Consider the following 27,260-nt stretch of genomic DNA (forward strand, 5'->3'; position numbering starts at 1 on the left):
CTTGGGAGTGCAACATTATCTGTGTGGTTCCGGACTTCAGCCTGCGGAGGGCACACAGTTCAGTGGCCACATCCCCGGTCATAAGCAGAAGAAGAGGCTCGCAGTGCGGCAGTCGTCAAGCGGTGTCGGCGCTGGCAGAGTGTGTGGAGACGGAGAGCGGTATGCGATGGTTAGCCACCGAGCCAGGAAACGAGGCTAGCTGTTAGCCAACCTCTAGCTGCTGCCACTCTCTTCTTGTTGGAGGGGGGAGGGGGGGTTACCAGCCGCCGTCGGGACAGGTATTTAACTCTCACTGTGACTTCTCAAAAAACCCGACCACCAACTCACACTCGGATTCTTGCTAACTGACTCCGCGAGACCAACCAGCTAGCTAGCTCAGGGCGCTAACGTAAGCTAACGTGGCTAACGAGGGATAGCCTATGCTAGCAATTAAATACTTGTAAAAACGATCTGAACATAAGGCGGCGGTGCTGCTGTGCCCGCTGCGGTCGAAGTGGTTGCCCAGATTAGCCCGGTGCTTATCGGACCCGACCCTGTGAAAGGGCGACTTCAGGCTAGCTCGTTGAGGAGCTACACCTAGCGCGCCCAGGTGAGGATTTAACCTCCGTGTCACTTCCTGAATTCCTGTGTCTTGCAAGAACAGTATTTACATAGCAGCTGATTTTTGCTCAACACCCAGAAAACCGGTTGGCTTCTCAACAGTCACCTCAGTGTGATTGTATGGGACCAGCTCATAGTGACAGCAGATAATTTTAGGTGTGCAGTGACTGATGGATTCGACCCACCCATTAAATGATGGTTTTTCTGTTTGTACTGTCGCTTGTGGAGACGGTAGGTCTTCACTGCTGCGGTGATGATGGGTGTTAATGTCCTACCTTTTGTAACTTTCTCACAGCAGCTTGTTTAATGCCCTGTTATCTCCCATGTGCTCTGCTCTCAGGTGTGTGGGCTGGCCACAACTGCACTCTTGGTCAGCATCTACACTGTTTGGTCGTAAATGTGACAGATCACTTCAACACATCCAGCCTTACTATGGGTCAGGACAGGGGGAAGTATGACTTTTACATCGGTCTGGGATTGGCCATCAGCTCCAGCATCTTCATCGGAGGCAGTTTTATCCTCAAGAAGAAAGGTCTTCTGAGGCTGGCGAGGAAGGGGTCTATGCGGGCAGGTATGGATCTTTTCTGAGTGTCTAATGCACATAACAGCGACGCTAAGATCCAGAAACAAGTTTGCCCAACTTTGTCAGTTGAGTTTTGACACTCCCTGGTACTTGTGCAACAAAGAAAGCAAACTGAGGAGTCAAACCAGTGGGGACTGACAATTAACATACCAGACGATGCTACTTTTCAGGCTTGCCTGGTTCTGCTCACCTGTGAAGGGTGTGTGTGTGTGTGTGTTTGTGTGTGTGTGTGTGTGTGTGTGTGTGTGTGTGTGTGTGTGTGTGTGTGTGTGTGTGTGTGTGTGTGTGTGTGAGTCAACAGGACACTCTTAACACCTAGTAATCATTAACTTCATTATTTCACTTGTCCTTCAGCTCAAATCCAACAGAAATGCATGATGTGCAGTCAGGATTACATCATTCAAGTTTTGCTTACATGCAAGTTTTATTTAAACGAATAGGATCACACGTTCTGAAATATTTATTTTTTCCGCTTCAGGCCAGGGTGGTCATGCATATCTAAAGGAGTGGCTATGGTGGGCTGGTTTATTATCAAGTAAGTGATGACTCTCTGCAGTTAAACATGTAATCAGATACACGCCTGTTCAGCCTGGACGTGGTGATTCGCAGGTGAAATCATGTGTAGATGTCGAAATTAAAACTGGATTAAAGTTGGTTCAAAACAGGTTTTTCAGACTTCTTGGTTACATGTAACTGTTGTAATAATCTGGACCTTTTAAATGAGTGTTTTCCATGTGTAGTAGGTCCTCACTATTTATTGAAATATGTCACTGACAAGCCGTTGAAACCATTATAACTAACCTTGATGTCTAAAATAAATTTACAACCGATCATAACCCAGTTTTAACCTAGACTGCCATTAACCTGCAAATAACCAAGCCAGTGCAGACATGCAAACTATCGTTGTATTTGTCCTTGTTGTAAACCTCAGACAGCACGTCTGTATCTGCCTTCATCTACAACATATTTATCCTTTTCATATTTAATGTGATGCCTTAATCCTTTGCAGTGGGGGCTGGTGAAGCAGCCAACTTCGCAGCATATGCCTTCGCTCCTGCGACTCTGGTCACCCCACTGGGAGCCCTCAGTGTGCTTGTGAGGTACAGACAACCCACTGCATGAATTGGACAGTTTTTTTCTTGTGTTTGTAAATGGATTTTCTGGAGTTGAGTCGCTGTGACTGATAGAAAATATCATATTGCAGCGCGGTGCTGTCGTCGTACTTCCTGACAGAGCGGCTGAACCTGCATGGGAAGCTCGGCTGCATGCTCAGCATCCTGGGCTCCACCACAATGGTTATTCACGCACCGCAAGAGGAAGAGATCAGCAGCCTCGACCACATGGCCAGGAAGCTGGTCGACCCAGGTACAGAACTACAGATGTCACGATAACAGGCACCAATGACATGCGACCATTGTCTGCACCACATTCAATACCACAGAAAGAAAGAGAAAACAGGGAGAGGCTGCCACACACGCACACACACACACACACACACACACACACACACACACACACACACATACTTGTAGTCAGTGTTAAAGCAGTAGTCATGGTGTCAAAATAAAATGTGTTGTGTTTTGACTGACGTGATGACTGTCGCCTACTGACATGAGCACCCAGCTCTGGTTATGAGCTGTCAGTGTTAGCCTAAACCAGATAACTTTAGCCTGTGTGTGTGTGTGTGTGTGTGTGGGGGGGGGAGCGTTGCTTCTTGACGACATGTTGTTGATATAAAGTTCACAACTGAAACTCTCTCTCCCTGAATTCTGTGTTCAGATGTGGATGTCTGTCTTTGAGCTGCTTAGATAAGTCCAAGGTGTTTCTTGGCGCCGTGTGCACATACAGACCCGCCCTGATGATTTGCTTCAAATACTAAATATTTCCATGCACAAGACTTGCTGTGTTTGTTTGTTTGTTTGTTGTTGTTTGTTTTTGTTGCTGCAGCTGTACTTCCTGCTGCCGTGTCGTTGTTATCGTTTACCGTGCCAACGCCGTATTCTCTTCAAGTGTGATGTCAGACTAGGACACTTGAATGGTTGATATATGAAAGAATCACACATCAAATACCAACAACATCCACTTACCTACAACTTCCTACTTTAGACTGTAGAAAAACAAGTACTGACACATTTTCAGAATTTGGTTCCAAACGTCTCTGTACAGAACAAATTGTTCTTAAAAGCTTTTATATGCTTTGTTACTCATATCAACGCCCCCTTTTCTTGATTCAAGACTAAAGACTGTCCATGTTTTATTTCTTTCAATTCATATTTAATCCAACTTAACGCTTAACGCCTTTTCTCTCTGTTTTTTTCCCCCCGAAGGGTTTTTCATCTTTGCCACCCTCGTCATCATCGTGGCCATCATCTTCATATTTGTTGTGGGTCCCCGTCACGGTCAGACCAACATCCTCGTGTACATCACCATCTGCTCAGTAATCGGGGCGCTGTCGGTGTCCTGTGTCAAAGGACTTGGCATCGCCATAAAGGAAGCGATCTCTGGGAAGAATGTTGTGAGGAACCCGCTGGCATGGTTCCTGCTTCTGGGTCTGGTGGCCTGTGTGAGCACACAGATCAACTACTTGAACAAGGCTCTGGACATATTCAACACCTCCCTGGTGACTCCCATCTATTACGTGTTCTTCACCACGTCTGTGCTCACCTGCTCCGCCATCCTCTTCAAGGAGTGGGAGCACATGGGCACCGACGACGTGATCGGCACCCTCAGTGGCTTCCTCACAATCATCGTGGGCATCTTCCTGCTCCACGCCTTCAAAGACATCAGCGTGAGCTTGGCGACTCTCGCCGTGTCCATGAGGAAGGAAGAACGGGCGTTTCCTGCGGCCAATGGCATGGCTTCCCACAGCACGTACGAACTGCTGCATAACGAGTCCACTGGGGACATGGAGGACAGAGAAATGGGTTTGCCTTTTGACAGCATCTCCAGAAGGAACGGGGCAATGACTTCCTCCTTGGATCATTAAGGAACTTTTTTTCTTTTTTTTCCCAGCCCCCGACTGACCAATCGTGGCATTGTTGTGTAAGAACAAGACAATCAGCTGTATGGGGAGAAGTGACTTGGACAGACCAGTGGATTGTATTTAATGCTTTAATTTGCCTTACTTTTACTCAGAATATGACCTGCTCATATTCAGTTACAGTTAAAACTTAATTTCATTCCTCTGTAGCGCTGTAAATATGAGTTTTTTAAAGGAAATGTTTTGTTATATGTACATGCATATTCATGTAATGAATTACTTTCTATAAATCTGAAGGTTTTAATATATCTTCTATATGAGGTCCTGCTGACGATGACTGCGGTTAAGAGGACGTTCACTATGATTTGAGTTTTCGTGATACTTGAAGGTAACAAAAGTTTTTGTTGGGAGTCATTCTGAACTTTTTTTTTTGTAGTGTTTACATGAAAAGCTCTCGAGACGAACCAACAGATTTGTTACATATTTATTGAATTAAAATGATTAAAACATTTGAAACACAAGGCACAATGAATAAATGCTTAACATGAGTATGAGTTACTTTTCAATTTCCTTTTTAAACTGTTTAGCATGCATGTTCAACAGTATAGAAAATACAAATTTACTTTCACCCCCACTTAAAATAGGTAACTGCTCACCCTTAATAATCCACCACTGCAAACCCTTAAATATTTACCTGATAAAACTAATTTCCCTCTATAGCTTTCTGCAAGTATAAAACAAAGGATAGTTCATCCATAAAAGGGCAAATATCTATCATTTCTGATAAGGCACAAGTGAATACAAAAAAAAAAATCATTCTGACAAAAAAAAAAAAAAAAAAATGGGGCCCAACTTCCTTACATTTAACGTTCCTTCGCTAAAGTATATAAGGAGGAATAATTCTAGATGTTCTGGTAATGGTGGCAGTGTTTGGAACTTCATGCTGGTGCAGACTTTCAGCTGCTGGCCAGCGACTGGTGAATCGGTGGTTGGAAGCATCGGACGTGTTCCACCGGCATGTTCTCTCCGTCTCCGGACTTCATGTACTTGTTCAGGATGGCAAAGATCTCGTTGTTGAGGACTTGGAACTTGCGGATCCTGTCAACCATTTTCTTCAGTGGCTACAGGAAAACATGAAGACACAAGATAATGATCTTTGTACTTGTTCAGTCTTTCTGTAAAGATTTGGGGGATCATCTCTCAGGTGTTGGTCGGTGTCCTATGATGCTTCATTTCAACTGTTTGTAAAGTACACATTTTCTCTTGCTGAGAGTTACATGACAGGATTGACACTACTCATGTCTACCTGTTTAAGATGAAGCTAAACCAAAAGCTTGTTAGCTTAGTTTAGCTTAGCTTAGCTTAGCTTAGCTTAGAAAAACAATGGAAACAGCCGGGCTCTGTCTCCAGGTAAGAAAATCTTGCTAACAGCGAGTCTAAAACTCAATAAATAACATGTTGTAACTTGTTTAGTTTCATCTGTCAAAAAAAAAAAAGGTTTAAAAATGAGAAGTTGGGGTTTTATGCTATTATTATATTAGCTATATATGCTATTTCCCGGCTCCATAGCTTCATATGTAACGTTCAAACATGAGGGCGGCCAGTGTATTTCTGAAATGTTGAAATCTTTCTTTATCTTCCTCCTTAAATATCCAAGTCAATCACTTCCTTTTTTCAAGGGCGTTTCCCAACGTTATATTTATCTTACAAAACTTCCAAGGCCTCCTTTTTTTTCTGTGACCTGTGTGAACCCTGTTCATGTTCGGTTAATGGCAGTTTTTCACTAACCAGGGATACATTACTGTAGTTACCCTTGACAAGGTTTTGCCGGGTGAAGGTTGATGGTTAACTGAAGCACAGAGCCACATGTTCACAGCAGGGAGGGTTTTTCAGCTTTACAGTCAAAAGAAAAACCTGTGGTTCATCTCTGAGATGAAATCCTCATTAAAGAAGTTTAAAGTAAAGCTGATGATGTGTCAATGTGCTGTCCACCAAATGAAGTCACTGAAATAAGAGGCTAGTGACAATTATCTGGGTGCTGGTGTATGTGAAGCCTGTCACGTGATGCCAACGCTTACCACACTCTTGATGACCTCGTCTTTGCCGTCGTGTTTCTGCACCTTCAGGAGGTGGTAGCTGAAGTCGAGGATGTCGAAGCGTCTCTGCTGTCCCAGCAGGGCGATGATCATGCAGCCCGCCCAGTGGAGGCCGTCTCCAAAGCACTGCCTGAAAAAACAGGAACGAGGCGTTGATACAGACGAGACGCTTCACATCATGTGTGCTGCAAGGGTGTGATACAGATGTGTGCGCTGCTGCACTCACTCTACTGTGAACTCATGGGCTCCCACAGGGATGCAGTACACAAACTGCATGGCACTCCAGAGACGGTGGAACTCCACACACTCGTCCACGTGCATCACACCGTTGCTGGGCAGCGGCCCGCGCCAGATGGGGTCATCTAGGAAGCCTCGCACGCGCGTGAGGATGACTTCGAACATGGACAAACCACAGCACAGCCTCTCTTTGGTCAGAAGGTCGCCCTCGCGAGCGATGGCTATTTGCTGCAAGAGAAGCGAAGCGGGAGGATTCACGTCACAGCGACACACAGAGCGGTTTTATTCAACAGATAAACATCTCGGGCGTGTGATGACAGCTTCCTGCGCTGCCTTGTTTGGACTGGCCGTACCTGTGGGGTGCCGAGTCGCTCTATCAGTGGAACCATATGCAGTGCTGTGTATTTGGCTTCTAAGCGCTTCATCTTGGCGTCCAGACGTTCCCCCTCTGCACGGGGGGGACGAGAAAAGCACAACAGATGAGTCCTGTGATGTGATCCTGTTTTTATTTGTTCGTAGTCAACAAACCCCCAAAAAGACCAAAACCAATTCACCATTTACTCATTTACTCCTCCCTCCATAACAGAGGATCAGAAACTGAGACATTTATGAAGCATCACTTGATCAGAGCTGCTTGTCAGAGCTTCAGATCCTCCTCCACAGGGAGGAACCATGTCTGACAGTTTCTTTAACTTCCTGAAATCAACAATCCCCCCCCCCCCCCTTCACTCGGCCTTTGAGTGCGTCATACAAACTAGTTCAGTAACACCGGCTTTATTCTTTAACTCAAAACACCAGAGAGACTTTTCCACTTGTAAATGAACTGAACTGTAGATCCTTTCTTGTATTTACCTTTGACATGGACTCTGGGAAGAATGTTTTGGAAAGGTGCCGCATGCAGCAAATCACAGACTTCCTCTTGTGACTGGAAGGACGATACAATAAAAGTCAAAAGTCAAAAGTCAAAAGTCAAAAGTCAAAAGTCAAAAGTCAAAAGTCACTGCATCCTGAAGAAGCAGAAAAGAAACATTTTTTCCTGATCATGGTGTGATGCGTACCAGACTCTGCTCGCTCAGCAGACAGAACAGCATGGCGTTGCCCACTTCCCTCAGGTTCTGGAAACACACCGTCTTGAGCTCAGCGTACTCCACGATGTCCTTCAGCTGGTGGTGGAAGAACTCCAGGATACCTGGAAAGAAATACGTCCTAATTATCTCACCTCCCACATTATCACATATCCACCAGTCAGTCAGTCTTCAACCATCCATCACAGCAGCAGCTTCATCCCCCAGACATTTGAACTGAGGCGCCGTTCACACACACCTGCCACTAACATGAATCTCAGGTGATCTGACAGATAGAGAGTGGACGGCTGTAAGTGCAGTATGCACCCATGATGCATTGAGGTCCGATCACTCAGACCACATTCAGAGCTGTCCACACTCTTTCAGCAGTGTGAACGCAAATGTGTCGCGGGCCACGCTGAAGGACCGCCTACTCTACCGACGCCGCAATTCCACAGTGGACTGAAAATATTGTTACACTTCTCAGTGTTTTACACACATTGATTTGTGCTGATCGGCCACAACATTAACACTGACTGCCACCTATTGATTTCCTTTCTACTATTTCAAATGGCTAAAATCTTCATCATCCCCCTTCTCTCTCTCATTGACAATGACCCCGTCTGTCATAGTCTGACTGGATAAAAATAGCAACACATTTGGTCTTTGCTCTCGGTTCAGGCCGTGGTTATCTCTCTCGCCTCGAACCAGTGGAATGTCCTTCTGGCGAGAGTCCCTTCACGCACACTGAAACTCTTGCAGATGTTGCAGAATGTGGCGGCACATCTGGTTCTTCGATCAGCATAAAAGGGCACACGTCACTCCGCTGCTCATCGACCACCACTGGCTATTCATGTCTACTTGAATCAAATCCAAGTCACTGATGCTGCCTTCAGGGTGACTTCTGGGTCTGCACCATCCACTTGAACTCAGTCTTTCAGCCACTGTGTTCCTCTAAGGAACGTGGTCGGGCATCGTCAGCCCTGCACACACGACCGTCTCAGTCCAGACTGTTCTGGTCTGTGGTTCCCTGATGGTGGAACAATCCTATCAGGAACCCGGGCCGCTGCTGTTGGGACCAGGTGAGCCACCGGGACACCCAAACATTTTATAAATGGCTCTTACTGTCTGTGAACTTCTACTACTTAGTGCCTACACCAAAGCTCCTGCTGCACTGAAGCTTCAGTGTTGTCCCTCTTTGTAAGTGGCTTTGGATAAAAGCGTCTGCTACATGAGTAAATGTAAGTGCAAACACAAATGATGCACGTGTTCATTTGCATGTAGTGCTCACTCGTGACTCATGTTAATGGCAGATATGAATTTCTTCTTCCCTCTGTTCTGCTGCATTTCCTCACTGCGATGAGAAGCTATGAAAAGACTTGACAGTCAGAACTGAACAAGTACAAACTTTTGTATTGTATTTGTTCTGTTACTTCATGTAGATTTGATGTCTTATCTGCTGAAGCAGGCGTCCTCACAAGAGTTCATTTCAGTGACAGTGTTTAAAATAGCTCATTGTTAGTTGCTGCACAGCTTGGTTCTTTCAACTGTTTCAACTGTTACTTCCTGACTCCCAGCATCCACAGGACAGCTTTTGGACCAATTATTTTTCCAGTCACAAACTGTAGTTATTCTAATTAAATAGTAAATTCCAGTGTGATACGAAAATGAAGGTGAAATGTCACCATCAAAGGCAGGGCAATGTTATTCATCATTGACTCATTTATAAGAACTGAAAGTAAAATTCATGTTCATTCAGTGATAGATTCAGAATGAAAATGAAATGAAATCGTCTGTATATCAATAAAAAATTTAAAAGATTCCTAATCTTTTCTTTTCCTTTTTCAATTCAATCAATTTCAATTAGTGCAGAATAAGCAGGGGGTTAGATTTTCACCTACCTGGGGAGCCATACTCGTGGCGGGGAAGTCTGCAGATCTTGGGCATCACCTCCATCAGGGTCTTCACATACTGCATTATGGTTCCCTGGAGCTAAACACGAGGAGCAGAGTATAGTCAAAATGATGAAGAATACACAAACTATCTGAACCAACACAAATTCCCCTTTTGCTGTTGATTTGGCATCAACTACGTTCACAACCAACAAAGAAAACGACCTCTATTGACCCCTCCCCGCAGTGTCCTCCCCCCCTGTGCCCCCCCCCACGCACTGTTACTGCTCACTGTTCTACTCACCAGGCTTTTGACAACCTTCAGCAGTTCCTCCATCACCACGGCAATGCCCTGGTAGCCCAGCAGTCGACACATGACCTTGATGTGCGGGGGACCCAGGAAGTTTCTGTAGGAGCTAAATATGCTGCTGTACGCCAGGTTCAAGGTCTACATTCAGAGGAGGGACAGAAAACCACAAGAAAAAGTTCAGCTCAGAGCTCCAACACTTGAATAAACATCGTAGTGCATCGGGGTGAGGGTGAACACTTGAATGATAAATGGGAAACAAGTCATTATTTTTTCTATGAAGGCCACGCCTTATTATTAACAAATGGGTACTGAAGGTGAACTGGGCTCCTGTGTGAGTGTTAACGTCAACAGCAGAGCTGAGTCACTGAGTCAAAGTGAACACTTTCAACAAATTAACAGCCAAGGGCACATTAACAGGTTATGTTCGGTATATTAAACAACATAAAAAAAAAATATAACTTAAAGCCTGACTCCTCTTCAAACCCCCTTGAACTGCAAAGTGCCTGAAACTCCACAATACATGAAGTATTTGTGCAGAACGTACTGCAGTACATTCAGACCCTTTCACTTTTCTCACATTTTAGTTGCAGCCTTATTCTTAAAAAATATTTTTTTCCCCTCATCAAGCTTCACTCTTTACCCCACAATGACTGAACAAAAACTGAATTTTAGAAATTTTTGAAAATGTATTAAAAATGAAAAACTGACAATTTTAAGATTCTTCCAACTAGCGCGTCTGAAAATACGAGAATTGTCCAACAACCAATAACTAGACATTTACAGCCATGCTAGCAGCTCTGTGAGGCTGTGCTTAGTTACAGCCAGCTTTAAGCTAAATGCTAATGTCAGCATGCTAACACTCTCCCCACACACATATTTACAAATACACATGTTTACATATTGATGTTTTATAGGTGATTTTATGAATGTTCAACTTCTTAGTTTAGCATGTTAGCATGCTAACATTTGCTAAATACTAAACTCTGTCACCAGATTTTGTTTTGTTTTTGTTTTTTTTTGTAGATATGGAAACGTGCTGGATAGAAACACCCGGGTCAGGGGATCACCGGCAGCATTAGGAATCATCCTCCGGGGACCAACAATATCCAACGTAAATTTCATGACAATCTGGACACCAGTTGTTGTGAGACAAACAGTTGGACAGATGGACCGATGGAAGAGCGTTTCAACCTCCTCTCCCCACTCCACTCCCAAGAACCCACCACTAGATTTTCAAAATACCATGGCATGGACCAAAGTGCTGGTCAAGGGGGAATTAATGATTAATATTTCTACTATTTTACTAGATAAACTAGCAAGGAAAAAAACGAGAGGAGAAAACAAAATGAGACCAGCCAGATTTACAACCATTTTTGATTTAATGTAGATGTAATGACCCTTTTCTAACATCCAGCACATGAGATTTGCAGCTCCCTCTCTCCCCTGTCGGCAGAGAGTTGAAGCTGCTGCTCTAATCCAGCAGCACTCCCACTAGTGTGGCAGCAGCAGAGGCAAGGACGCACCGATCTCTGGTCCACTCCTGAGACTGAAAACATACACAGCAGCACCCGGCGTCGCAGCTCTTGACAGCGGACCAGATGACTAATATGACTGAACTGCAAGAGAACAGGATCATCTGAACCAGCATCTCAGGCTCTACAGTTTGGTATGTCCAACACGTGCCGGCACTGTGTTCCCGGTAAGTCTTCCCTCCTTTCATGCTTTGATTGAATAACCACTTATTTCACTTAACATGGCTCTGTGCCATAAAGACAAATGTGTTGCAAAAATCTATATATTTCAAAACTGACCTACTATTCTCTTAAGATTATCTGTGTGAAAAGACTAAAGAGCAAAAATAACCTAAGTAGACCATGTAATTTGAATGTGCCTTGTTCCCACCATCTACTCTGCATTATTCTAAAATGTAGAAGGCTAAATGAACACTTAATTACATTGCACTGCATTTGATACCACGTCAATTAAAAATAGTCCAACACTGAGGATCTAATTTGGGCTTTTATGTGAACTGCCTTTCTGTTTCCTTTCCTTTTTTGGGCAACTGTAACATCTGGAAGGATTATTGTGCCTCCACCTGACATCTGTTTCAGCTCCAGATCACGCTCTTATTTTGTATTCTATAAGCCAGAAAGGAAAGAGTCAATAAGTATAATAAATAATGCTCAAATCAAAGCTAAAACCAAAAGGTCAAAACTATTCAAAACTTGAGAGTGGGTGGGGGTGGGGGTGGGGGTGGGGGGGTTTAAACTGCTCGAGGTTGGCAGATCATCACCTGTCCTGTAACAGGTGACTAACAGCACAGATCACAAACGATTCTGCATTATGTAATTTGCTGAAAGTCTGTACATACGCTCACCTCCCTCCCACTGCTGCACTTCCTCCCTCTTATAATATATTTTTTTCCCCTATTCATGCTTCATATGATGTGGGTGTGGGATGAGTGGGCAGTTTAACACGATGTAATGTGAGCAGGATGTGTAGGACCGAAGTAATTACATGTTTTATCGCAGCTGATTGTATATGTAGTTATAGGTGAGGCGGGATTCTGATAATTTTTGATATTACGACAGAAAAGGTGTCGTAATCCACTGTAATCACTCCAAACACCAGACCAACAGACTTTCACAGTGAGTTAATGACTGCTCGTCAGTGGTGGAGCTCCGTGTATGAGAAACACAGAAATCAGAAATGGCTGCGACAAAATTATAACTTCATATCATCTGAATTTTACTCTGTGTTAACGTCATCTCTCTTTTCCAGGTCGGTTTTACATCGTGAGCAGACGACGCGCGGAATAACTGAGGAAACACTTCACTCATATCAACTCCACTCTACAACGCCTCCTCATGGGGATTGCGGTCTACAACATCTCTGCCACCTCAGCCAGGGTGAGCTGGCCATCGCACCCCGGCTGCCTGGACACCTTCTACAGCGTCATGTACGACCCCAACTGGAACAGCCTCCTCATGGGCTACAAGCGCAAGAGCTTCATGCACGAGGAACGCATCCCCGTCACTCAGACCAGCGCACACCTGGCCAACCTCCTCCCCCAGACCGCCTACTTCTTGTGCGTGACGTGTCAGGCCGCCAATCCGGTGCGGGAGCAGTGCCAGGTGTTCAGCACTCTGAGCGAGAGCGGCGAAGGTCACGACAGAGCGGGCTGGGAGCTCGCCATGGGCGTCTGGCTGACCTGCTGCATCTTGCTCCTGGTCATCGCCGGCATCCTGTTGTGGGGATGTCTTCACACCATCTGCTCCCTCCAAAGCCAGGCCGCAGACGGCTGCCCAGTGGTGACCAACTCAACCCTCCAAGACATGTCCACATCTGGACGCCTCTACACGCCCCGAAGCAGCGAGGACAGCACCAAACACGCCGCCATCAGGCAGCCCCCCCTCCACTCAGCGCAGACCACTGGCCACATAATTGCCCAAGACCATGAGCTGAGGACGCTCGCTAAGCTGTCTGGCAGCGAGCCAGCATGAATCAACGGGATTGAGGTCATCACAGCATTGTTCTGCCTGGACTGAATTGTCACCGAGTATTTTCATCCACTTATAAAATCCTATTTGGATTTAAGAGAAACAAAAATGTTTTCAAAGGAACCATTTAAATAAAAAAAAAAGAATAAATAAAACATAAATGATCTGAAAACATATTAATTAATTAATCTTGTCTGTATTATTATATATTATATCTATTGTCCCACTGAATGTTTCTCATGAAGGACTTTTTGATCTCAATGTTTTCGTAATACATTTAGATTTTGCACGTTTCACACACTGTTTCCCATCATTTTGCATTTCCAGCTATATTCTATGGATGTATGTAACTAATATGTAGTGAATGTTTGACTTCAATATGTCGACTGAAGAGGAGTCAGTCGAGTCCTGCCAGGAATCAATAAAAAACAACCCTCCACTCATGGAATCCTAGAGCATCTTCCTTCTGTTCCCTGCGAGTGCTGATAAAAGAACAATCTACTGACCTTTGACCCGTACAGATACTGTGGCTGAGCGTTGGGTGGCTTGTCCCTCTGGAACTCTTGAGAGAAGGGCAGGATGGTGCGCACGAACCTGAACACACAGATTATCCGAACATGAATCTCCACAATCACCAACATCAAGATATTATGTGAATAATGAAGGATGGCAGGAGGCTAAAAGGAAAAAAAACAAACACACACACACACACACACACACACACACACACACACACACACACACACACACACACACACACACACACACACACACACACACACTCCTCCTGAAGATAACCTTGAAGCAGTGATTTGTTGAAGAAGCTTTATCATCCGAGTTATAAGAAATAAAACCTGAATAAACCAAACATGAACACTCCAGTTTCACATCTCATACAACAAACAAGTTCAAAATGTGTCTTTATGCGTTTGGGCGTTCATGCAAACATCAAACCTTCAAATTAGTCACTAAATAATCAGAAGACTAACCATTAGTACTGTCATTACTACCGTTCTGTTCTTACTTCGCACCAAATTTGATGTGTGTCAGTTGGTTTGAAGCTATTTGATAAAACACACTGTTCATACTCATCTGAGCACAATATGAAGTTTACACTCCGTCTCTCTACAAGACCAGGGTTGTAAGCTGTAGGTGCGAAGGGATCTGTCTTACTGCTGCAAATGCCAAATCAAACTTGAAACCTATTAATATGGTCTGAAACTGGGTCTTTTGGAGCCTCTGGAGGTCTCCACCACGGTTCAGCATGTTAATCCTGCCTCGCAGATACCGATTCAGTCGTATGCATTTGCATTTATGTACTTTAATCTGGGTTTATCAATCTGACCTTCCACTGATCTTTACCATATGTTATGTTTATTTTCATTTAGAAGTGTTGATCTGACCCAGAGCAGGTGATTTACTGCTGACAGAGCCACTGTGTGCCACCTGTGTGTGAAGTGATTAATGACGGATGTAACCACCACATGACCATTAATCGTGATTGTGCAGCAGCATGTTGGCAGGAATTCATGTTTTGAAAACTAACTGGCTTGATGGATATTTATGTAAAGTATCTCTTTTAATCAAATGTCAGAGTTAATTAGCTTCTTCGTTTTCCCACCGCTACACTCAGACTCCAGAGAGGACGCAGGCAGTGACCCACCTGTTGGTAGAACCGTTGTAGCAGTAGTTGGGCAAGAAGTCGTAGTTGAGCTCCCAGAAGACGTGCAGCGTTATCCGGCCGTAGGGGGCCGACACGTTGTGGTTGGCCTCGCGGAACATGGCGTCCAGGCTGTCCAGAGTCAAAAACTTACTGAGCAGCTTGTGCGTCATGCGGTTGATATCCAGAAGACCTTCCAGTTCCTTTAACCAAGTAAGACAGAAAAATCAGTGTGTAACTGCACACCACTGCACAGCGCATACACTCTCTGCAGTTCAAGGACAAACCAGACCATAAAAATCCTACGTCTGCACAGAAGAAGCAAATAATAGGAGCAAACACAAAAATAATCATTGAGAGAAAAAGGATGATGTTATTCATTCACAACAATAAAAATCGACTTACCATGATTGAGGTGAGGTCTTCACTCTCAAAGCGATTGATGGCCAGCTCCAGAGACTTTGAAAGGGCAGCTGAAACCCTCTGAGTGATGAGCCTGTTCAGATCAATGGAGCGGCCTAGGAGCTGAGGTTCACAACCAGTTAGTAAGGGAGGCACAACATGGAGGCTGCGGGGGGGGGGGTCAAAATGCATGGTTGGGACGGTACATACCTGGACGTGGCGCTGCTTCAGCAGAGTCTCGTAGCGGTTGGAGGCAGGCCAGGGAATATTGGCCCCTTGGTTCTTGCAGTCAGCTCTCAAACGTTTGTCAAGGAGAAGACTGAGGGATTGAAAGAGTAAAGTTAACTGTACAAGGTGTTTTCATAGAAACACTAACCGTCCCTGTCAGAGGAGATCAGCTCCTGCTCATCAACACCACCCATCATGTCCTAAAGGTTTATTGTGTTCATTTCAACTGATTTTTAAGTGAGTGCCGAGCAACAAAATATAATAAATCATTTTTTCATACAAATAAATCTTTCAACACCTTATTCATTATTTTTAGGTCATTCTTTCATCTGTTTTTTCCATTATTTCAAGCTAATGCTATGAATTTAAACAATTCATTCATTACTTCTAGCTAATAAGCTAGCTAACTCTTTCCACCATTTAGTACTTTTAGCTAAGTATTTACCCGTTTATCCAATCATTTCATCGACAGCATCTCTTCCATCTCTCCCTTTCAGCTAATCATTTCAAATGTGTATTCTCTCTTCGCTAACTGTTTTAACCACTGAACCTTTAGATAACTATGCTCACTTGCTGACCAGTGTTACAGAGTAGGTGTGCACTGTGCAGCTATTGTAGCTGGTAGCTTTCTGCTCAGCATCACAACAAACCACCATGTTCTATGTAGATGGTTATTATCCACCTAAACTTAAATAAGCAACTATATGATTGATTTATTAGTTGAGCTAGTCCACAATTCTTCCAAATACCCCTTGGCAACTTCAGAAGTATCACCTGGTTGGAAAATTACAACATTACAACGCAGGTAAAGAAAAAAGACAAACAGTCCATCAGTCAAGTCCATACAGATATTTCACTGACCTTCCTGCTAGGATCTTGTAGTAGGCAAATATCTGATCAGCCAGCTTGTAGACAAACTGATCGAAGCACAAGTTCACCTGAAATAATAACACAGGCTCAAATTAACATGTATCTCTGACAATAAATGTTTAAATCTATGAGGAGCAATTTCAACAGGGGAGGAACTCCACCACAAAACAACATTTTTTCAGTTTTGAAATGTTGCACTTGCAAAAAACAATTTTAAAAATCACTTTTTACGTGGTAAATCAATTAAACAAACTTGTGTTCAAGTGCAGGCTTGGTAAGAAAAACAGTCATTCATGCTGATTTTGAAAAGTTGACCAGTAGTAGATGTCATATGTCATCACACAGTCTTTTTCATATATTTTCCGACTGAATATTGAACGATGGAAATTGACATGATGTATATTGTATATACATTTAGAAAGGTGAGATTTTGCAGGGGAAGCTTCATCACATCCCAAAGTTTAAACTTGTCAAGATGGAAAATGAAATCATCCGGTTTATGCACCAAATGTTTTTGACTATTACCTCAGCCTCTATTTCATCATAGAGGAACTGCTTCTTGAATTTGGTCAGGGCGTAATGCGCACTGTCGTTGTACAAATCCAGGGGATACAGCACATACCTGGAGGGGATTGAAGAAAAAAAAAAAAGTTTAATTCCAAAGTGTTCAAGAGTGGAGAAAATATTACAACATGAACGCAGGCTGAGTCTGGCTGTTCGCTAAAAAGAAGCAAAGCTGATAGAAAGAGACAGCGACGCCACATTGGGTCATTTAGTGCTGAAAATGGAGCGGGACACGAAACGAGCAGAAGGTAAAACAAACATTACACCTGTCGAGTGAGTTAAATCCCACTCTGGTGTCTCATGTCAGACACAAGTTCAGGGAAATATTTTCAGTCAGATATGTAAAGCTTCATTCGAAGTTTTAGAATTTGAATATATCACATTATCATAGGTTACTGTGCTGCAAACGTGTCGCTGTTTCTATACACTATACAGTCAGCTCCAGAAATATTTGGACAGAAATTGTAATCCATTTGTTTTCTGTCAATATTAAATATCTATATGGTTAATACGCAGACTTTCTACCGGTTCTGTGTGCACATGAAGAATTATAGCAGATACAGTTCATGGCAGATGATGTGCTTAATGGCTTATGTAAAACCTGCCTCATATCAGCATAATCCTTCAGCAAAGTTTTAAAAACAGACATTCATGGCTAATCCCATTTTTTAGGATTTTCCCCCGGGTATTTTTTTGAAAACATAAGATAAGAGGAAACAACTGCTGAAGTTGCTGAATGCCTCTGGCCAGTCACACCACCAATAATCTCACACAGCCAGATCTCTCTCTTAACAAATTCGAAGCACAAAGTTTGGTAAGGAAAGGACAAAGACACAGTGTGTTGGAGAACTCGGGGACAGCTTGTCTTTCCACTGATAGAGGGATGCTTCATATCCAAGATTTAGACAATTGTAAAAAGCTAATGCTAAAGAAAGGTGCAAAAAAATACACAGATAAAATGTTGGATGTGTAGGAAGATAATAAAATAAAATTTAGCAAAGATGGGAGGAAATATGTTGGAAGTAGTAGGAAAGGAATGTTTCTGCACAATTACAGCTGTTACAGGAAACAAAAATTGCATATTTTACTCCATCATGGAAGCTTCCTTGGTCTCCAGGATGTGGTCGGTGAGGATCCACGGCATGGACATCTCGATGGGGAACTGGATCCTGCGACCCATAGTCAGCTCCAGGAAGAACTCTCTGAACCAGAGCTGGGAGAGGTCACAACACTGCTGCAAGGTCTCTGCACAGAAGACAAAACAGGCTGTTATAAAACAAGTCTCAGTCTCACGGCAGTGGTGCAGCAGTGGAAGGACTCTCTCTCAGGAGCGACGGGATCAAACTGCTGTTTCCTCTCACCGCTAAAATTCAGCAGATGGGTGTAAAAGAAGGACTCGCGGTGAAACTTCTCAATGTCCAGGATGGTTGGTCCTTCCAGACTGCTGCGCAGAGTCTTCTTAGAGCCACTTTTGTCAGCGATGAGAGACTCCAGCATGGTCCTCACCATGTAGAGCTACATGCACGTACAAAAAGAAAAAGAGAGAAACAATGTAAGTGACGTCTAATTACTGTGTATAACCCACTGGTTTTATCGGCCACATCACCTGCAAACACCACATATCCTTCAAATACAGGCTTTCTAATCTCATTACAGGTGGGTGGCGTGTATAAAAGCTCGTCTGTGTGTTGCCTCCTACATGTCACAGAATATTATCTCATTGAAAAACCTGCACAGAACATCTACCTGAAAATTTAGTAGGAATCTGGATTTTCTTCTTCTTTTTTTTTTCTCTCTCTGGCTGCAACACAGCCGTCACGCAGCAGCAGGGAGGCTGCTGTACATTTCCCTGCAGTTTATCACTTCTGAGTTCACCTCAGTGGGGAACATGTTCTGAGACCTGCTTTCATAATCTCTGGCACTTACATCTCAGATGAGTTTGAGGGTAGATGAACACAGGTGATTGTTTAGGGCTTTGTAGTGCTGCACCTGGAGTAAAGATTAGTTCTTGGTATTGAGCACTAAGCTGATTGATCTGTGCGGTTTACGCAACATGAAGGTTGCTACTAAATAATGACAATAAGTGTGATATGTAACATAATTGCTATTCAGCAGTGTGAATGTATGGATTCAAAAAGAGCCGACCAAGGACCCTTTTGAAGGTACGGCTTATTGTGAGTCATTCAGAAGTGAAGTGAAGAGAGAACACTACAGAATACACAGATTTATGAGCTCACTATCTCCTTGTTCACGTGTTGCAGACCTGAGCTCAGATCTGATGCGAGCTTTGTAAGACATATGATTAATGCGGACCAGGGTCACAGTGCATGAGACCTTGGAGGCATGAGAAAGGACAAGAGGAGGAAGGGTTAAAGCGAGCTAAAGATAAAGACTGGGTTTATCAGCAGAGGCAGGGAGGTGAGACCTGTGTGCTGGAGGGCCCCACAGCGCGGCGAGGAACCTTAATGTCAAAGCCACCCTTGGGGTCTTTTTCTCCACGGAGGGCAGGATCGTTGTGAGGCTCACGTCCGGTTTCCCAGTCGCAGACCGTCTTCCGAATGGCCTGCAGGACGCTGCGGTAAGAGGACAGTTCAGAAACTTCAGTGAGTTTTCTGGTTAACCGTAGAACACAAACTGACGTAGCTGCAAACAGCTTCCCTTGTGAAATATGAATGTCAAGTGCGCAGAAAATATTGTTGTTTAGGGCAAATTTGCTGGAGGCTTAGAAACTCAGTGGGATTCATTTTTTTAATAAAAGGACAGAGATTTCTAAAGGAGCAGCTGCACAGAGCAGCAGAGCTTCATCGCTGAAAACTGCGACCTGCAACAGCTGAAATCCAAAATATCAGAGATGGAACCGAAACAGTAAAGTTGTGGGTCGGCTGAAAGACGCTATAAAGCTCCATAGATTTAAGAGAAACTGATATTTATCTGTCGGCTCATCACTTAGAGCAACACCGCCCACTGTTATTACAAAAACATGACTATAGCAGCTTTAAACATCCCACAGCCTGGAAAACCAGACCAAAAAACAAATGACTTGTATCCTTGTCCTCACATCCTGTACTGATGAAGGAACTAATGGCAGCCACTCATAAGCACTCAACTCAGGGACTTCTTAAACTACTTATGTTGCATAATCCATAATGAGGGACCCACTTCAATATGTACAAGTTCAATATGTCTGGAACATGTTTTGTTGTTTTCATTTCTGTGCAGTCATTCTTCAATTAAGGATGACAAGTAAAAAGTTTTTCCCAGCATTCCAGGGTTCAGGAACTGAGCGCTTCATACGTGCATGATAACTTTGGGAGATATAATTAACACCTGTGCACCTCCGCCAACCAGTCAAGTTGCAGGAAATATGGGCAAAACCTCTCCTTCTCTTCCTGAGTTACAGCGTTAAATAATGGCCAGAAGTGTGAATGTGATTCGTTTATTGCGACTGCGGTGGGATCTCTACCTCTGGACGACATTCTTCCTCTTCTTGATGGCCTGTCGCAGCGGGTCACGCAGAGTGATCTGAGCGAAGTCCTGCAGAGCTGAGTAGATGGTGTGACGGATGGCGTGATTGAACACACTCTCCATGCGTCCCATCAGCACCTGCAGTCCCTTTATCATAGCAATTACCTGCCAAAAGCACAACATTTAAATCAGTGAGAAGACTTGCAGCAGTTCAACATCCACTCGTACCGTAACCATGACTAACCTCTACGAGGGCGAACTTCTCCTCGCTTGTGTAGTTGTATCTGGTGGCTCTCTCATACTCCTCGGCGTTGTCGGGGCACTCCTTGTTGGAGTACTTGTCTGTGGGATGAACCAGTTTCCAGGAGTACTGCGGGCAAAGTCAGAGAGTAAATGGATAAAAATCATGCAGTACTTGGTTACCATGGTGATCCCTGCAGCTCTACGCAGTCACAAAAAATTAACAAAAGAAATAAGAACTTAATTAAGTCTCAACTGTATCTCTCCATTAATCTCCATCACTTTCCATATATATATATATAAATAATGACCAATCTGTGCTTCCTCACCACTTCCATGACGTGAGCGCTCCACTGGGAGAGCAGCTGCATGCCCTGCAGCGCCAAGTCAAACAGCTTCCTGTATTCGGCATCCGTCTTTTGGGCTTCCTGCCGCCCTGATCCCGTCACCACCTACACGGACACAAAGTCACACACTTTAACACACACACACACACACACACACACTGATGTCCTCACAGTATGGGTGAAAAGAATTTATAAAAACAAACCGTTCAGTCGTTTAATTAAATGTTCCGAGTGCAAAAACATTCATTCATTCGTGGTGTGATCATTAAAATTACTTTCCCATTCTCAACATTTCTGTCTGTGCATCAGCAGTTATGATCCACAACTAAACCTCCATCTGAATCACACTGAATTGTGACCTCTGGAAATCCTTTGGGACGAGGCATCTGCTCAAAAGCTCGTTACGTCACTGCTGGGAATTTAAATACCTCTCGCATAAGAAGGAGCTCTTAAAGCCTGCTTATGTAGAAGACTGTCAGATGAAATAGCCAGGTGGCCGATGTACTGTATGTTTATTTATTTAACGGGGTCACATCTGACACGAAGATGAACAGCAGTACATATATATGCATGTCATGCACTGCTCCACTCTTCAGCATTATAGCAGCACGACAGACAATCCAACACCTCGCTGATGACCAATTTTCACCAGTGCTGCGCCCGAACGTCTCACTTTAAACCCTGTGGAATTTCATACTGACCTCGCTGTTGCTATAGCGAGCCAGCTCCGAGATGAAGCGCATATGATCCTCGCGGATCTGAATCATCTGCTCACAGATGTTGTACTGGGGGCTGCTCGATATAGACGTGCAGGTCCACCTGGGGGGGGGGGGGGGGGGGGGGGGGGGGGCACATGTTAACGGAGAAAAGACACAGAATTACTGACAGGAAGAAAAGCCAGCCAGAGAGTTATGGAGAAGACAGAAGAACAGATCTAAAAAGGGAAAGATGTGACGCTGTGTTTGGTGTCAGGCTGCAGCTGCACGAATATCATTGTTAGGAGGATAAATTCATTGTTGGTGTTTGTCTCTTCAGGTGGTTGTTGGGAAATAAAAAACACCAGTCTGACTTTTTTTTTTTTTTTTTTTTTTTTTTTTAAATGTATGAAGTTATATTTTTATACTGTTACTAATTTACTGTCATATTGAGTGGAAATCACCTTGCAACATCAATGGTAATAACAATAATACTAACAGTATATATCAGTGCATCTAAGTGTTTGTTATTTAAAGATATGATGAAGCATTCACAATTCACACAGCTACAACAGCCAGAAACAGCATCGTTCAACTGTAACGTGTGCTTTAAGGCGGGAAACTCGATTTACATAAAGAATAAGGCTGGTGAGACTCTGGATTTTTATTATTGTCAAGTAATGTATTTCTTTTCTTCTGTTTGAGTAGCATTTGTTCACAAGACTAAGAGTCTGAAGCCGTTTTATTGGGGTTTCGAGTCCAACTGAAACTTTGACCTGATGATGGAACAAGACGAAAAGTGAATGGATCAACAAAGTTAGAATTCGTCCTGATGGGGACATGAATTTTTGCTCTAAATACCAAGTTCATGGCAATGCATCCAGACACAGCTGAGACATTTCAGTCGAACCAGAGGCCCACCCCAGAGGGAAACTCTAAAACCCTCTCGTATAATGTCAAAGCAATCCATCCAGTAGCTGCTGACATGTTTCAGTGTGGACGACGGTGGTGGACTGACCGACTGACTGCCATCACTCTCCCTTGAGCCACGCCGCAAGCATGGCTAAAGAAAGACTACAGTACCCAGCGGTCTTAGGGAATTACTGCGCATTTAAAAAACTAAAAATAAAACTATATATGTGTGACCTGTTTGTTAGAAAACATGTCCAGGGCTGGCAGGTGAGAAAGTACTGAGAGACGGATTAACTCTTTATTGGTTTCGGTCTTTTCATGGGATTTACTGACACTGACAGAAATATACAGAATACTTTATTCTCTAAGCTTCATGAACATTATGAAAACCAATATCTGTGATAAATGCTAGTCTCATATCATCATATCTATATATTATCCACACAGAAAATCCTGTAGCTCGAGATCATGATACACAGCAAATGACTGATGGGCAGATGAAACGGTGGGAACTGGTTTTCTCAGCGTTACATCCTGGAAACAGTGAAAACATTTAACAAACATCACCAGTTTTACTTGGTAACAATCCATTTATCTTCCAACGAGCCTACTTCACAGAGACATCTGGACCACACAAAACAAGTGTCTGCGTTCATCTCACCTGGATTTGTTCTCTTCAAAGTGAGCGCTGGTCTTGATGTACCGGGACAACTCAATCTGCATGTCGCCGAACAAAGGGACCACCTGGAGTTGCTGTGAACACCAAGAACAGAACACATTTGCATAATTAATACCGTATTAAACAGTGGAAACACACTGGATGAGTCTACTACAAAAGTAAAATAAGTAAAGAAGAAGAAGAAGAAGAAGAAGAAGAAGAAGAAGAAGAAGAAGAAGAAGAAGAAGAAGAAGAAACAACAAAAGACAAAGCAACTCAGAAAATAAAAACAACCATCCCAATGAGAATATGTAAAATAATTTTCTCTCTCCTACAATGCAATACTGCATTTAGGATAACATTAAATATTATATATTAAAGCTGAAATTATAAGTCAATTAATAAATTAGATAATCAATAACTACTTAATTGTCATTTTTTTATTAAGCAAAAATAAGTAATCTCTTGTTTCAGGTTCTGAAATGTGAGGATTTGCTTCTTCTCTCTGTTTTGTCATTATGAAAATTCCCTGGTATTTTATTTTCTTAACTATAAATCAATTTATCAAGAAAATACTCAGCAGATCAATCAATCATTAAAATACGGCTAAACTGACTTGCCCCTCTGCACGTTGCCATCACTGTTGTAAATGTAAATGTAAATAAAATGCAAATAAATGTTTTAGTGTTTGTTTTGAATATACGGCTGTTTGGTGAATTACAGTGCAGCTTGACAGAATATGTTCCTGTGTGTATCTGAAATACGTCTAAATCTCTGTACCTTGAAAAACTTGTCAATCTTGGTGAGGTTGATTCTCTTCTTGGCATCTAGTTTGTAGATGTTGCTGCTGTTTCCGTCCATGAGGTACAAGCCGAAACCCATTACCTGTGGAAGAGGAACAGCGGTTATTTATAAAGGGGCGTCCGTTCCTGTCAACAACGCCACAGTAAATTGTTTAGAAGAAATGGTGAAGCAGGGCTTTACTTACTTTGAGCAGCATGTGCTTCTCACTGGGAGTCAGGTACATCTTGTTCTCGTAGTAGTCGACACACAGGTTGACAATGTCTGCCAGCAGCTCTTCGTAACCATTAATCACTTCCAACTGCTGCTGCAAAGACTGACAGACAGGACACCAGAGATGATTATTATCTTATAAAGCTATTAATCACACAGTAAGCCTCACATCACACTTTAAAATACACTGAATATTTTGACATTATTTTCAAATCATATTTCTAATTAAACTGCTTGTGTAAATTTCTAAATACATCATAATTTAAGAGTCAAAAAATGAATGCTGTATATTTTTTCAGATGTTCCTCGTCTGCTTGTGAAGCCTGGAAAGAAAACAGCAGTGACACCGCTGTTGAGAAGTCCTTCCATATTAAAACTATTTCATCTTAAGAATATTTTGGACAGTGTGATGCACATGTGACAAACCTGAGTGATTTTGTTGTGGTTTGCCAGGAACATGGACAAATTCTGAGACTCCTGAATGGACGAGGGCTCAGACATCTTTCTGAGGAACTGGGCAGCTCTAGGCGAAGAGAAGACACACATTTGTTTTAATTAAAAATAAATCAATTAATTAATTAAATAAATAAATTAAAAAAACACACACAGACATTAAGCATCTATTCTGTCACTCTGACACAGAGGTTTTCAAACTGTGCGGCACACCGGGGGGGGGGGGGGAGAGAGAGAGAGAGAGAGAGAGAGAGAGAGATGTGAGGCGTGAGCGATGATTTGTGTCCTTCTTAGAGTCACACGTTTGTCACATCTGACCACACAGACGAGCACATGTTTTAAGATTCAGCGTGACTTACACTTTCCTGAGGATATCAATTATCTCTGGTCAACATCGCAAATAAACATCCATAAATCTACTGAGAAAAAAGACCTTCTTTATTACTCTTTTATCCAGTGTCAAAGTAATCCGGTGATAGTTGTCTGAATATTAACTATTAAACAGGAAGTGCTAATTGCTAATTAGATATGACTTTTAGTGGTGCCACTTTACCTGAGCTGTAAACAAGTATTGGCTTAAAAAAATAGGGCTCTGTAGTCAACAGCTAATTAACTCACTCCATGGCAACGTTATACTTCCTGTTTACATCTTCAGATAATGAGAACTGTGGCTCCAAACCTTATTAAAGCACTTATTAATAACTTTGAAACTTTTAAAATGTTGTACTATCAATATTTTCCTGGAACACTGACATGTCCTCTATCAATTCACACACAGGCATTTTTCATTTTCCCTGTGATGAAAACACAAAGGGGGGGGGTGAAAGCTCCTGGTTTCACACATACTGTTGAAGCAGTGAGGCTGGTGCTGCCATCTAGTGTCTGTTGTTGTGATCAACAGTGTGACTACAGACTGTGCTGTAACATGACTCTGGGTACCGTTTGTAGGCGGAGTGGTCGTTCTTGACGCTGCACTTCATGTTCTTCAGTTCGTCCAGCACAGCGAACATGTTGATGAACTTGCCGAGGGTCATGAGGTAAGCCTCGGACACAAAGTCCTTCCTGCGCTCAGTGTGACAGAGACGACGGACCTCCCCGCAGAAACGGTCGATTGCTGTGCGCTGGGAGAGACGAAAGATCAAGTTTATACAACTAGGCCGGAGACTGGACAGTCAAAGAGTCTCTGCTGATATATAAATATATGCATTTACCTGGAAGTACATGAAATTCATCAGCTTGGTGACTTCAGGCTCCAGGACCTCCACCGTCTTCTCATAGATCTCCACTCTGTTGGGCTGTTCGTTGCATTTCACCTAGAACAGAAAAAGAGAAACAAAAACCCTTGAAAGAATCGTAGGAAACTTCACACAACTTTTGTTCACCAAGATACTGTCATACAAGATTTTCATTATTATATTAATCTGTATATTATTTTCCAGATTAATTGTTTTGTCTACAACATGGCAGGAAATACTTGAAAATTGCCCATCACAAATTCCCAGAATTGAAAAGTGACTGTTATGTCCAAGCAACAGTCAAAAAACAAACAATATTCAATTCACCTTCGTATAAGACAAAGAGAAGCAGCATACTGTCTAATTTAGAAGTTGGAACCAGCTAATATTTGTCATCATTGCTTGGAAAATGACTGAGATGATTAACAGATGATGAAAACAGTTGTATTATTGACTGATTAATCGTTTCAGCTCTGTGAGCAGAAACACGGTGGTTACCTGTGGTATTGCACGTGAGCAGCTCCTCCAGGTGTAGAGCATGATGGCGTACTCCTGCCCCTCCTCCAACATCTCATTCTAATTAAAAAAAAAAACAAAACAAATCAATCAGACCAATCAATTCCAAACTGGGTCACATTTTCCAAACTAAATCAAAACACAAAACAACACAGACACAATGCACAAGGACTGAAACATGCATGCACCACTGCTTCTTTTGCACGTCATTTTATTCCCAGTGGGTGGCAGGAAAGTGCATTAGTGTTTTCAAACCAGCGCTGCCTCCGTACAAAGTGCTGTTTGATTCTGACCCTCAGCAATTAGTCCCTCACTAATTAGACACAAAGCCCTACTATTCCTGTTATGAGATGGTCCAAAGGACCCGTTTGTCCACGGGCCACTTGATTCTGGGCCTGGGTCCTGTGAGCTGCCTGCTACACAATACCAAATGCTCTGGTAGGACAGGAGAGTCCCTTTCAAGATCCTGTTCCCAACAAGCCCCTGACCTCATTCTGGTGAATTTATTCTTCCCATCAAGTCGTCACTGAAGTGAGAGAGAAGAGTGACATATCACATACCATGCTGGAGTGGACGGTCGCTTGCTCGATGTATCTGGCGATGCCCGTGACGAAGGCATTTCTGTCTTCGAAGTTGGTGTTGAAGTTGGGCTGTGGGAAGATGGAGAAATTGTGTTCACAACAAATGACACAGGTTCAGATGTCAGGTATGTTACAGGCAAGACGTGTGTAAGACACAG

At 43.1% G+C, this 27,260-nt stretch overlaps 3 protein-coding genes across 5 annotated transcripts in view; 2 read left to right on the top strand and 1 right to left on the bottom strand.

The window, feature by feature from the left end:
- Positions 1-26: 26 nt before the first annotated feature.
- nipa2 (non imprinted in Prader-Willi/Angelman syndrome 2) lies at positions 27-5,048 on the top strand. Of its 3 annotated transcripts, none has more exons than XM_022751449.1 (6): positions 27-589; positions 941-1,171; positions 1,662-1,718; positions 2,193-2,283; positions 2,388-2,548; positions 3,511-5,048. In XM_022751449.1, the coding sequence occupies exons 2-6, from the start codon at positions 1,033-1,035 to the stop codon at positions 4,167-4,169; spliced, it is 1,107 nt and encodes a 368-aa protein (XP_022607170.1). In that variant the 5' UTR covers positions 27-589; positions 941-1,032; the 3' UTR covers positions 4,170-5,048. The 3 variants fall into 3 exon arrangements, with proteins under 3 accessions (XP_022607170.1, XP_022607171.1, XP_022607169.1); XM_022751450.1 differs by having other exon boundaries at positions 27-278; XM_022751448.1 differs by lacking the exon at positions 27-589 and adding an exon at positions 739-831.
- The window catches only part of cyfip1 (cytoplasmic FMR1 interacting protein 1), a 30,904-nt gene continuing 8,275 nt past the window's right edge, over positions 4,632-27,260 (bottom strand). The window contains exons 3-31 of the mRNA XM_022751447.1: positions 27,082-27,171; positions 26,504-26,581; positions 25,982-26,083; positions 25,710-25,891; positions 24,744-24,840; positions 24,292-24,420; positions 24,084-24,188; positions 23,307-23,398; positions 21,740-21,857; positions 21,021-21,143; positions 20,696-20,821; positions 20,450-20,616; positions 19,412-19,559; positions 18,348-18,501; positions 18,075-18,231; positions 16,948-17,044; positions 16,414-16,490; positions 15,535-15,643; positions 15,328-15,447; positions 14,926-15,125; positions 13,769-13,856; positions 9,757-9,900; positions 9,462-9,552; positions 7,555-7,685; positions 7,349-7,421; positions 6,850-6,944; positions 6,486-6,724; positions 6,242-6,389; positions 4,632-5,284 (exon numbers count right to left, since the gene is read on the bottom strand). Coding sequence (XP_022607168.1) covers positions 5,120-5,284; positions 6,242-6,389; positions 6,486-6,724; positions 6,850-6,944; positions 7,349-7,421; positions 7,555-7,685; positions 9,462-9,552; positions 9,757-9,900; positions 13,769-13,856; positions 14,926-15,125; positions 15,328-15,447; positions 15,535-15,643; positions 16,414-16,490; positions 16,948-17,044; positions 18,075-18,231; positions 18,348-18,501; positions 19,412-19,559; positions 20,450-20,616; positions 20,696-20,821; positions 21,021-21,143; positions 21,740-21,857; positions 23,307-23,398; positions 24,084-24,188; positions 24,292-24,420; positions 24,744-24,840; positions 25,710-25,891; positions 25,982-26,083; positions 26,504-26,581; positions 27,082-27,171 — 3,645 coding nt within the window. The 3' untranslated portion in view covers positions 4,632-5,119. The remainder of the gene's footprint in view (positions 5,285-6,241; positions 6,390-6,485; positions 6,725-6,849; positions 6,945-7,348; positions 7,422-7,554; positions 7,686-9,461; positions 9,553-9,756; positions 9,901-13,768; positions 13,857-14,925; positions 15,126-15,327; positions 15,448-15,534; positions 15,644-16,413; positions 16,491-16,947; positions 17,045-18,074; positions 18,232-18,347; positions 18,502-19,411; positions 19,560-20,449; positions 20,617-20,695; positions 20,822-21,020; positions 21,144-21,739; positions 21,858-23,306; positions 23,399-24,083; positions 24,189-24,291; positions 24,421-24,743; positions 24,841-25,709; positions 25,892-25,981; positions 26,084-26,503; positions 26,582-27,081; positions 27,172-27,260) is intronic.
- fndc9 (fibronectin type III domain containing 9) lies at positions 12,630-13,408 on the top strand. The gene has a single exon (XM_022751451.1). The coding sequence runs from the start codon at positions 12,630-12,632 to the stop codon at positions 13,263-13,265; it is 636 nt and encodes a 211-aa protein (XP_022607172.1). The 3' UTR covers positions 13,266-13,408.

The sequence above is a fragment of the Seriola dumerili genome, unplaced genomic scaffold, assembly GCF_002260705.1.
Source record: "Seriola dumerili isolate Sdu_G_001 unplaced genomic scaffold, Sdu_1.0 BDQW01000155.1, whole genome shotgun sequence".
NCBI lineage: Eukaryota > Metazoa > Chordata > Actinopteri > Carangiformes > Carangidae > Seriola > Seriola dumerili.

Bases quoted from the DNA above. Each gene is read 5' to 3' on its own strand.
- nipa2 (XM_022751448.1), top strand. From the start codon at position 771: ATGGATTCGACCCACCCATTAAATGATGGTTTTTCTGTTTGTACTGTC. The intron at 1,719-2,192 runs GTAAGTGATGAC...AATCCTTTGCAG, and splicing joins GTGGGCTGGTTTATTATCAA to TGGGGGCTGGTGAAGCAGCC. The intron at 2,549-3,510 runs GTACAGAACTAC...TTCCCCCCGAAG, and splicing joins CAGGAAGCTGGTCGACCCAG to GGTTTTTCATCTTTGCCACC.
- fndc9 (XM_022751451.1), top strand. From the start codon at position 12,630: ATGGGGATTGCGGTCTACAACATCTCTGCCACCTCAGCCAGGGTGAGC.